At 33.2% G+C, this 13,161-nt stretch overlaps 1 protein-coding gene across 1 annotated transcript; it reads left to right on the plus strand.

The window, feature by feature from the left end:
• The first annotated feature begins 297 nt into the window (after window positions 1-297).
• Window positions 298-1,485, plus strand: LOC131065933 (uncharacterized). Its single transcript, XM_058000532.2, has 2 exons — window positions 298-570; window positions 674-1,485. The coding sequence occupies exons 1-2, from the start codon at window positions 553-555 to the stop codon at window positions 1,316-1,318; spliced, it is 663 nt and encodes a 220-aa protein (XP_057856515.2). The 5' UTR covers window positions 298-552; the 3' UTR covers window positions 1,319-1,485.
• Window positions 1,486-13,161: the final 11,676 nt, after the last annotated feature.

Raw genomic sequence — 13,161 nt, forward strand, 5'->3', positions numbered from 1 at the left:
TTCACCTATTATTATTTGATGAGCAATCTCTTACTCCAAGTAGCTTTACATAAATTTACTTTTTCATAAATAGGAAGTAAAGACAAAACAGAAGCAACCAGAGATGCAGAGTCAAGACAATCACGAAGAGAAGCTCAACAAGAAGCAGCATCCATTGGTAAGCACGCTCCAAATAGAATATGTAATTAACAGACCGCCTTATGTAAGATTTTAAGTTCTATATTTTTTATAAAATTTATTTCCAGTAATAAAGACTATGACACATCTTAACATTTTTCAAATGTCTATGTAGACAACAAAAATTATTGGTGCCAGATTCCAATAACAGAGCTGCTGTTCGTCAGATATAGCAAAGGTGAACAAGATGCATTTTGTTACTTCCAGAATCTGGCAACAGATGGTAGAAAACTTCCTTGTGAGTGGAAACGTCATCTCACATATCATAGACTAGTGTGGTATATATTTTATCTTACGGGAGAAAACAAAGACCTACCGGGCTGGCAGGTACAATTGATCACATGGATATTTGTTTGTTGGGAATGGCGAGAAAACATGGACTTTGTTATTCAGGTATACCAAACTTCAATAATTCACTTTCTTGTGTGTCAATTTGAAGCTGATATATAAAGAGGATTCGACTATCAAGATACTGAAATTTACCTTTTTTCTACAGAACTGGAACCACATTAGGACTTTGAAAAGTTTGTCATCGAATGGACCTTCATTACAAATGATTGTAGAGCATTTTATGGAACTTGATAATGATGAGCAGACCTTGAAGATGACAGGGACTAGCCATGGTGAAGAAGAAACGAAAATGATCAGTATTTCTAAGGACAATAATTTGGGAGCAGAAAGCAGTATTGATGGTCAGGAAAGAAACAAAAGGGATGGTCTACAAAAATTGGACACTGTTGTGAATGAGCAACTTAGTCCATTAGAGATAACCTTAAAAACTGAATTAGATAAGCTGAAGAAAGAAATTCAAGAGCTCAAAGATGGGGCCAGAAAAACTGAATTAGATATGCTGAAGAAAGAAATTAAAGAGCTAAAAGATGAGGTCAAGAAAGAAATTAAAGAGCTAAAAGATGAGTTCATGAAACAACATAGTGAGAAGAATGAAACGAGGGAGGAACAAAAGAGGATGAGGCTAAAACGTTGGGATACAATGAGGTCAGCATTGGACAAATATGACGTATCTATGGAAGGCATCCAGGCTTTTCAAAGGTTTAGATTTTACTGCATAGCTGGGCATCTCACATGGCCTTTTCCTGAACAAGTTCAGAGACAAAAGAACATTGATAATTATGAGGATTGATAGTTCTGATGTAATTTCTTCCACAATATTAAATAATTGGGAGCAAGGTGCAGATAATTATTTATGAATTTATAGGAGCAAGAAATATATGTTTTTAGCTTTCATGCAGACTATGTTTTTGGAAGTGTTTTGCTGTAGTAAAAACTTATATATACTGATACAATTTGTAAGGCTCTTATATCATATGATCTAGTGATCAATGAATATAGAATTTTTTGAGTATTGTAATATTCTGAATTAGCATTCTAAATTTGTGTGTTCTAAGTTTGTATGTATACTTTTACCCCTATTCACCTTCAAAGTGATATCAGAGCTGTAAAGGAGAAGATAGTAATAGATTTTTACTGCGCCAAACGGGACTAGGTTTCACAATTGTATTGGTTGTAGACAGATCGTGGCTGTTGGAATTTATAATTTTTCCCATGAAGCTGCAAATAAACTGAAGTTAGGATCCAATAATTTCTCTTATAGAAATTGAAATAAACCAAAAATGAGTTAGGATACTTATGGATTTGTAGCATGTGATTTTTCTGTTGTTAGAAAATTACTATTTTTAGCATAGCATTCATAGCTTTTCGAACTAATTTTAGCACTCGAAAACTTTGACAGCTCAGGTGGCTGATGCGAACCCATTCTTCACTCAAAATCCGTTTTCTCTGTTTCTGTTCAAATAGGTAACTTACTGTCAACATTTGAATTCAAACACTATTCCCGCATAGAAGTTCGATGGATACCCATAGGCGTTTCATGACACAAACAAACAAACGGGGAAAAGTACTCCAGTCTACATCGTTGTTCTCATGGAATAACTCATCGTTGAAGTGTTTTCACAGCCCAACCCAGCTTTATTATTGTCAGATATTACAGTTAGAAATGCTGTGGTAGACATGGAAGCAAAGTGTGAAAGCATAGACAATGTACGTGAACTGTTTGACGAAATGCGTCAAAGAAATGTGGTCTCATTTAACGCTATGGTTGTATAATATGCAGAAAATGAATTTGTTGGAAAGGATTTAGCAACGTTCAACCATATGTGATAGGCCGTTGTAAAGTTAGACTCTGCAAACTTTGCCAGCATCTTCCCAGCCTGTGTAAAAATGGTAGCTTTTGGAACATAGTATGGACATCCGTAGGATAAACACTAAGGGAATTTTGTCAGATCTTGTAGCAGCGACTACCCTGTTAGACATGCGTGCAAAGTGTGGAAGGGGAAAATAAAGATGGGAGAGAGATATCAAAGAAAATCGTTTATATGTGAGAGAAGGATATATGAGAGATATGTGAGATTGTCGTAAGGGAAAGATATACTAATATTGAGATAATGATGATTATATACCTAGGTTGGTCCAATAAATATATATATATATTGGTGTACATTATATATATATATATATATATATATATGAGATTAAGGGTTTGATTGAATGTGTTATTTTATCCAATCTATATATTATCATATTGTTTTACAATTCATTAAGCAATTTTTATTTTTTTCATTATCTTTCATATCAAGATATAAATGTAATAGAAAAGACCAGTCATAGAATTTCAATCTACATCCATTCATATTAATAAAGAGAAACACGAAAAAACTATTGTATGTATATATACATTTTAAAGTGCAACATAAAAGAACATAGATACATAACTTCAATCTAGATCTATTCTTATTAATAAAGAACAACAAGAAAAATTTCTAGTATGTTTATATATTTCAAGGGGCATCTTCCATCTTGAACATCATTCATTCACATATTCTTTCAATTAATATTAGTGGTTTAATTTTAAATATTTAATAATGTACTAAGGTTTCTCATGATATTTAAAGATCAGTTAGAAATAAATTGAGAAATATGTGCCATAAAGAGTTGGAGACTTTGATGTTAGCTACTCTCATCCTAAGTATATTTCACATAGGTTGGTAGAGAACATTTTTTGAGAATAAAATTGTAGTTGAAAAGGAACTGAATATTGCATGACAATTTAAAAGAAATTTTCATTTCGATATCAATTTTGATACAAAAAATATTAAAATCAATATGATATATCAAGAATAGAAACAAGTGTACTTTCTTCTTATTTGAGTTCTTTGACAAGTTTCTATGATAAGTATGCAAAAGATTTATGCCTTTTATATATTTAAACGTAGAATTTGCGTGTGCTCCTATATGATATTTTTCTCTGTTTAGTCAACATAGGTTCCACTTGAAAGAGGACATAAGATCAAATGAAAATGAGTATAAAAAGGGATGGGATGAAGGATGACTATGTTATTATTTATTAATGGGTTCTTTGAATTTTTTTTATGATAGATATGCAAATTATGTTTTCTTTTCTCACGTTCAAATGTGCAATTCATTTTTTTTTATTAAAATAAACGGGTTTTACAAGGACCCAAAACCCAAATCCAAACAGAGATACAAGAAAAATAAACAATCTCTAACCAGTCTAGAACCAATGGCAAGACAACCATAGAAATATGGGCAAATCCCACATAGAAAAATAAATAAACAAGCCAAAAATAGGTCTAAGCAAAACACAAAAAACAACTAGACCAGGGATTGCATAAGCTCTGAATTCTTCTAGATCATATTCTTGTTGATCTTCTCAAGCTCATCCATGATAAATCTGGTAGTACTCCTCTCTTGGTTCTTTCTCCTCATCCTGGCAGATGGGTATGTAGTAACCTATGATCCCGTACCTTGCAAACTTAGCTCCTAGTTTTTCTTCTTTTGTTTGGTGTTTGAAGGTGGGACACTGGTGATTGGCTGGGCTCTTTGGGCCACGATCATCTCATTGACCTTTTTGAGACCCTCAATGCTACTAGTCATGGCTTCCTTGCTAATCTCAACCAAATTCCTCAGGTTGCCCTTAATCTCTTCGAAGCTCTTTTCCAACTAACTAATCCTTGACTCATGATCAGTTTTCATGATCTCAACATCCTTTGTGAGTTTCTTTGTCATTCGGAGAAGCTTGTCTATTTTGCTTGGCATGTGCAATTTCTTTATTCTTTTGTATGATGTTCCTATATATATTTTCAAATTGTTTTTATCTTGAAATAGGGTACAAGGTCAAATGAGCATGACTATTTTAGCACAGTCCTCTGATTTATTCTTTAATCTAGATATACAAATAAAATGGCAAAATTTATGTTCATATTGCATTTGATCTAAATGCATCCAAACGCATAATAATTCCAATTTAATGTTATGGATTTTGAGAGCAATTTTATCCCTTTAAGATTCTTTGTATTTGAGTTTTTTTCAAGTCCTTGTTTTTAATGTAGGCCAAATTACATGTTGTTGACTTACAAGAAGACTGAAAAAGCAAGTGATGCTTGGAACAAATGTTTAAAAAAATTTAGTAATGAAATGTAAAAATTGTACAGATGTCTAATATTAGGTGAAAGTTATATGGTATTTGAAAGCCTTCTTTTTGTATACAAATTACCACTAGCATAGGGGATATGGTTCTTATTTCAAGAGAAACTATTCCACACCATTCCTTAATAAGCCCTCAACTACCTCCATTTTTCTTGATTTCAACCTTCAAGAGAATCTCGCTTTTATTTGAAGCTACATTTATCCTTCCAAATTTCTAGCATTGGTAGGTGTAAAAATTTAGCCATGATTAAAAACCCTCATGTTATTATTTTAATTCTATCATTGACGTCAAACTTGTGTGGGGAGATTGTTGGAAACTTGAGTCAGGTTGTGTTGTTGTTGATGTCAAACTTGTGTGTTCAGATGTTCCTATGTTTTTCATATATTAGTTGGTTATGGAAGCTTATAGTAGATGAAGTTTGAATATGTAGGAAACAATATTCAATGTTCTAGTGAAAGAATGTTTTTCATCCTTCTGAATTATGAAATTTGGATATAATGTTTATTTTCTATGAATAATGTACTATTAGGTGTGTAGGTCCTCTGATTGCTTAGATGATGAGGTAGTAGTAGTTGTTTTATGATAGTAATACTGTTTGTCAAACTGGTCTAGAAATTACCTAGTGGATTTTAGATATGAGGATTCAAGGGTGGGGGTTTAGAGGACATGTTCATTTTGTCTATGTAGTATTCTAATTCAATTTTGAAGTGTTGGTTTTGTTCCACAAGTTAGTTATGTTGGTATGTGCTCAACATGCTCTGTTGGTTTGAGTCTCAGTTGTTCTAGTTGATCTATCTTGTTTTCCTTGACCTTCTCCTTTTTTCCTCCCCCCCTTTCTTTTATACTTTCCTTTTTGGTCATACACCTTGCCTCTTTGTGTCCCTATCTTCTTTTTCTCTCCTCCTTTCTCTTTTGAATTGTTTACCTTTCTTTCTTTTCCTTTTGTCTTTGTAGTTCTTTTTTCTCTTGTCTTTTTTTGTATTTCTTCCTTCCTTTTTATATTTATGTCTATAGGTATTCTTATCTATAAATTTATGCATACATGTATATGTAAATATTACATATACATATATACTTACATACGTATACATAAATATTCTTTTGTGTGTTTATTTTTGCCTTTATTTTTACTTGGGCCTTTATGCTCTTGTTCTTTTTATATTTATGATTATTTATTTGTGCTTTTATGGATGTCTAATAAAATTTTTATTTTTATATTTTTTTGTGCTAATTTGCTTTTATATTTTTCTTTTCTTTCTTAGTATTTTGCATTTATAAGTATGTATATGTTCTTATACATCTAGTATGTATATTTTGAGTGTATTTTTTGCCTTTTTAATATAATTTTTAGGTATTTATATTCTTTTTGTGTGTATTCCTTACTAATTAATTTATTTTTATTTTTTTATTATTTTTATATGTTTTACATTTTGTGTGTGTAGGGCAATTAATTTTTTATTATATATCTTTATCACATTTTTATTTTATATATTTGTGTTCATTCCTTTGCCTTTTTTATTTCTTTTATTTCTAGATTTTTTGTCCACACACACACACACACACACATATATATAGTTCTTTCACTATTTTTTTATTTTTTTTGATAGGTAATAGGCCGAAGCCGATAGGATGTACATACCCTACTCCCTATGGGATTTCAACTTATGACCTCTCTTTCAAGAGCACAAGTTCTCCACCACTAGGCCAACTCAAGTTGTACTGTTCTTTCACTATTTTCATTTTATTTTTATTTTATCTTTTCTCATTTCTATTCCTCCATGTTTTTTATTATTAAGTTTATATTTATCCTTACTTTGACTTCTTCTTTTTTAAGTTTTGGATCTCTCATTTCTTCTTATTTATTTTTTACTTATTTTTTTGGGTTCTGGTATGCATATTCATTCATTTTTTCTTTTCTATCTCCTCATCCTTATCATGAATCATAGAGTATGATTAAAACCATTGATACAAAAATAACACAAGATCAAATCTAAAAATTCTGAAATTAAGAAACATGGATTGTGGAAATCTAATGTCTCTAATTACACTGTTAAAATTATTCAAACTTATTGTTCAATTTTTCCAAGTTGATTTTCAGCATGTTAGAAGAAAGTCTGATGGGGACGCAAACAGAGTGTCTAACATCGGGGTTACTCTAAATGTTGGAACTCTCAAAATCTAGCAAATCTCCGCCGAATAAGGAACACTTGTACTATGCAGTCTGCTATGTACTTGGACCGATGTTTCATCTTCTACCCAGCCTTGATAATGACCATCAGACACTGAGTGATTTGCTCTTATTTGATCTGTGTATTTGACCTGCTCTTTATACTTGTAATTTACATTAAAAAAGCTACTGATCTTTATTTAAAAACGGAAAGAGTGGTGGGGCTAGAGAAATATTCAAGGCAACAAAATAAGAGTTGCCCTCAACCTTACAATAAACCTTTTCTATTTTTCTACAAGTATTTACAGCTTAGCCATAAGTACAAAATGCATACTAAGTGTTTGGTAAAATGTCTGTCAGCATATATTCAATTGATAGGGATGCAAAAATAAAGTGAATGGCTGTAATAGTAGAAATCTAGCACTTAAGAAAAGGAATGCATGTGTACATGTTATGCAAATGGATTACAGGCTCAAATCATATCCATGGTCAATTACCATACAATCTTCCCACCTCCCTATACCTTACTATGATAATCAAATTTACTAAACAAGGAAAAACTGTCAGTGTAAAAGTACTCAGATGAGAGTAATTTAACAAAAAAATTATCCAAAACAAAACAAATGCAACATAGTTAAAAAAATGGTCCCATATATGGAAACCTAAATTTTGCAGCCATTGGGAGTCTAAAATACAAGACAAGTAAATATGAGAAGAAAACCATGTAAATCATGATGATATTTACAAGAAACCTGAAAAGAAAAACAAATGTTGAGATACTAAAGGAGAAATTAGAGACTTAAAAGTAATTCATGAGTGTGGAATATCACGAAATAGTAGTGAGATTATATACCAAAATGATATTGATTACTCGATGATGAGGACATAGTGACAAAGAGACCGGTTGTCTTTCAAAAATCCCCAAAAAGATATAAAAAAGAAGGAAGACCGAACTGGTAAGAGCATGTCCAAACCTAGGGACACTAGAATTGACAATAAAAGAGGGGTAGGAATTTTATTGAAAATAGAGAAAGAGTAACAACAAAAGAGGGAAAACAACCGATCAAAGAATAACTATATCATAGACTTATTGTGACTAACAAGCTGATCCAGCACCAGGGACAACTCAGGAGAGAGTTGTCCCCCTATCCTCAATAGACCAACCCTCCCCAAACTCAACAGCCCACTTAGCCAAACAGCCAGCCACCCTATTCCATTCCCTGGGAATATGCGTGAAAGTGATAGACACACAAAACTCACAGAGCAAGAGAATCTGACGAATAATTATCTAAAGTTGCCAACTAACACCAACACAGCTCTGTTGGTTCAATAAAGTCACCACAACCTAGGAATTAGACTCAAACACAATCTGTTGCCAACCAATAGAACAACAATTCTCTAAAGCAACCAAGATAGCTAGAGCCTCCATATAATTGTTTGTATGAAAACCCTTATAGATAGAAAAAAGAAATGAACTTGTCCCAAACTGTCTCATGCCACACCACCAATACCTGGATGACAAAGATTGCCTCTTGAAGACCCATCCGTATTGACCTTGAGGATACCATGAGGAGAGCCTAAGTTACCAACTCTAGAGATCTTCTGCAGAAGGTGACGACATCTTTCTAAAGAATTGTCTAGTCTTTTGCATACCATAATCATGAATAACCCCTTGAAGAGGAAGATTAAAACGGTTACAGATATCAATCTCCCCATAAGAAAGGCCTTCAGACACATTTAGCCATAACAGTCTCCCGAAGAGAATGGATAATTTTCCACCATATGTGTTGAATAGCTAACCTAGCATCATGAAAAGTCTGACGATTCCTTTCGAACCAATTATGTCAAATAATAAAAGAGGGCCCTAAAGACCAAAAAACTTTAAGAAAAGGGGTCTGAATAGGAGCCTGACCCCAACGCTCCTAGAATTCAACAAGGGAAGAAACATGCCAACAAGGGCGCTTCCAATAGTCCCACCAGAAGTGCCAAATCCATTGAGAAAAAAAGCAATCAAAGAAAAGATGGGAGATTGTCTCCTCACTATTATAGCACAAAACACACATAGAAGGCCCACATAAACCTCTTTTGCACAAATTGTCCCAAGTAAGACACCTGTTTTGGACCACCAACCACAAGAAAAAGTTAAATTTAGGCCAGGAAAAATTATTCCACACATGCTTCCACCAAGGAACCTCCTCCCCACCATAAATTTGATGAACCAACTACTTATAACCTTTAACAATAGAATATTTCCCTGAAGAATCACTGCCCCAAGATAAAATATCTAAATTAGCTTGGTTGGATTAATGAGTAACAACTCTTCTTTCACCATACAAATCGATTCATAGAGAAGTAGGGAAAAATCGTACCTCCCCACGCCCTTATTACTCTGGTTACAATAGTTAAATTTAAAACAGAACACTTACAATCACCTATCTAAGGGTAAATTTACCTAATGCAAAACAAAGTATGTAGAACTGAGAAGGAAAATTTTAGTCCCCTTAAAACAAATTACGATCTTGCACTTGGTACCCATAGTCCTCAGCCATATATATTATACCAAACCCAGTAAAACACCATCATCAAGTTGGGTTTTACACAGGCTAGCAGAATTTAATACAGATTATCCAAAATTGAGCAGAATTTGGTACAATTCATTCTGTGATTACATCATGGCCAAATCAAACCCACATCACAGCCAAATCAGACCCACTTCAGACAACAGAAATCAAGAATCGCTTTCTATATTTAAAAAAAAAATTACGGATGTCCAAACGGAATTGTGTAGAGTTTAGCATTATTAATGACACATTGCTTTTTCTTTTACACCTTTCCTAGTGTTTTCACGCATTTAATTACTATATGCTTTTTTGGATACGGTTTTGTTTTTAGCACCAACTCATCAATTTTTCAGCTTTTCTTAGTGTTCTTGAAATTTTTAAATTGCTTTGTTTAGTGCCCTCTTGATTAGATTCAGTAATTTAATGTATTGAGGGTTTATAATATAAAAATTAAGGTTTCAAATAGATATTTTAGGGTTTATAATAGTTATTTAAGGTTTCAATTTGATATTTTAATGTTAAAAATAAATATTGTAGTAAATAAATTTTTCTAATATTAATCAAAAGTCACATCTAGTATTGAAAAATACTTGATTTAAATAAATATTTTATGGTTTATAATTTATAATTAAGGGTTTCAAGTAGACATTTAATGGTTTACAATCTAAAAACTAGTGCTTCAAGTAGACGTTTAATGGTTTTCAATCTAAAAACTAGTGTTTCAAGTAGACATTTAATGGTTTACAATCTAAAAACTAATGTTTCAAGCAAACATTCTTAAATTGGAAACTAAGGTTTTCAATTTACAAATTATAATTTGGATTTTGTGTTGATTAAATGAATCTTATTTATACCCACCCATATCTTGAATGATATGAGTATTATGAGGGTTATAAGTACTATCCTGATGCATGGCATCCGCAAACTCAACCACTTAAGGGAGATCTTTCTTCCAACTCACCTATTTAATAAGGTGACAACCCCTCACTTACTCACTAGTTCCCTCACCAGAAGATTGGTTACTCAAAAGGTGACAATAACCCAAAGGTATTCCCTTACTCTCAAACTATTAACCAACCATTGGCATACATTCAACTAGGGAACACCAATATGTCTAAAGCCCAATCCAAGTCCTCCAACATTCATACGCCCCTTGTGGCTACTCACTAAACACCAATCCTTCACTAAGACTCCAACTTCCACTCTCATCATGCAATGAATACTCACAAACACATATAACCCTCTTGACACAACCTAAAGGGCTTTATAAACTTGAATAAACATGATCCTCTACCCCCCCAGCCACCCAAGTGGTCATAACAATGCTCAATGTGGATTCACTATTTTTGGGATAGTCATACAAATTGTGGGGATAGTCATATTTAAATAGTTCATTCCTCCTTCTAAGAACTCCAAAAAAATTTCTTATGGTGAAGGGCTTATCTACCTTCCTCTCAGTCACCAAACTCATCAACAAGACTACTTTTCAACTGTACAAGAGTAATGATTTAAGACACTGTCAAACTGTGACAATCAACATGAAATTTAGGACAATCATGAACTATGGTCATTTTAATTATTTCCTTTGGTTTCCAACACTTGGTTTGTATTTGGGAAACTTTCCCATACTATTCAACTCCTTCAACAACCTTCCTAAGCCCTCTTTTCAATTTAACCACCTTCAAAACATCAACAACATGTTGTTCATGACAGACTGATTTTCAGTATGAAATGTATAAAAACAATCATTCATAACTTTCCAAAGAATAATAATTAATACAATCTCTCTAGTCAGATCTTAGAATTAATATTTAAAAAATGTTTCCCCAAATTATAGCCAAATCCAATGGTTTAAACATAATTTATAAAGGTTTTACCAAAATGGGTAACCCTTGGCAAGGTTTTGACAGTTTTTACCAAACAATGGACATCTCTCTCAAAACTTAATGAAAGGAAATGAAACAAAGATAGTAAATTCTAATAATTCACCCTTCTATCATTACCAAATGTCTTAGAATGCATATTAATGAGTTTCCAATGAGAAAAATAAGAGAAATCAGACTGTCACATCTAAAACATACAACAAAAATGTAGGAAATCACAATCTTTTATTGATGTTCTTCTTCAATATATTGAACAAGAAACCACACTAAATATGGAAAGGACCTTTTTAAACATTCTCCAGGCCTCTCATCGGTTGTAACCACCTTTACAACTTTATTTGAACAACCAACACATAATTACCTCCAAAATGCAAATTTTGCTTGACAACTTTTTTGTCAACTTTGACAATTTTTGCTCAAATGAAACCTAGACCTAATCAAAGAATTTCATGATCCAAAAATGAATCAAAGAGGTCCAAATAGGTTTAAAACACCTTGATACATCATGGAACTCCATACTAGACCCATTTACACACATTTGTGATATCTTGACAATATGACCTCATTATGACTCAAGATCCTATCTAATGACCTGAAAGGCACTTATTACATCAAGAATGGTCATGATTGACCAAATTACATAAAATGAACTTGGAATACTTAGGATATTTCATCATGGCCTCATTAAGGCATGAAGGCCTATTAGGTGCTCCTACACCATACACCCGGCCTTGAATTCTTTCCAAGTTTCTTGGAACTACTGTTCCTACAAAACAATCCTTATTAGATGTTCCTCTCTATCCTTGAAATTTTCTCATCTTCACCTTAGGCTTGTACATATCCTCTTCTTGAATTTTCATGCTTGCATGGCTACTTGGATCTACACTCCTATGCTCTGATTTTCCATCATCCATCTTCTTCCAATATGTCATTCAACTTCATTCATGTCAAACAACCTATACCCTGACTATTCACTTTCATATTTACCTTTGGTTAAGCATTCATCAGCAAAATCAACAAAATCAAGAAGCAACAACAAGCTCCTCTTACCTTTTGCCCCTTACCTTGCCTCCTCACATCCATTACCAACTTCATCATGATTGGAATCACTTTTTAAAAAGTATACATCTGCCTCACAACTATACTTACCATCCAAAGATAACTCACTACCTTGACATCAACATATTCTCTTTTTCCATCTCACTTGGAGACCACACACACTCTTTAGCCTTCTCGTGGCCCACCAATATCAACTTTTCAGTATTAGTCTCTCCCCTTATTGAGACCCTCTTCTCATGCTTTACCAGCTCATCTTCACCCTTTATTGTCACTACAACTTCATCCTCTGTCTCAACCTCATTACTTCAGCTACTTGTCATGTTCTCACCTTGGTTTACTTCAACCAAATTCTCCTCCATTACATGCCATTCGACTTGGCACTCCTTCTTACTCATTTCCAATGCATTATCCACCTATATCACTATATCTTTAGCCTCATAACCCATTGTCATAGTGACACCTTGTTGTTCTATACCTTTTTCCATCTCCAATGGATACAACATAGTCTCAATCACGAACTTCTCACCATTTTCAAGCCCTTCAAGACTTGTTTCTTTGTTGTCATCTTTAATACCTCTATCCTTTACCTTGATCTTAGTTTTTAGAAACTCCTTGCCAATTGGTTCACTATTCTCTTCATCAACTATCTATTGCACCTTGCCTTCTTGTCCATTTAGTTGACAAATCACCTCTTTCTTCGTGTCTTCACTATCCCAATGCTGCAACTCACTATCTTTTCTCATGTCCTTATCCTCTTTCCTTGTTAGGATCTCTGTTCCAATCTAACAT

The sequence above is a fragment of the Cryptomeria japonica genome, chromosome 2, assembly GCF_030272615.1.
Source record: "Cryptomeria japonica chromosome 2, Sugi_1.0, whole genome shotgun sequence".
Taxonomy (NCBI): Eukaryota; Viridiplantae; Streptophyta; class Pinopsida; order Cupressales; family Cupressaceae; genus Cryptomeria; species Cryptomeria japonica.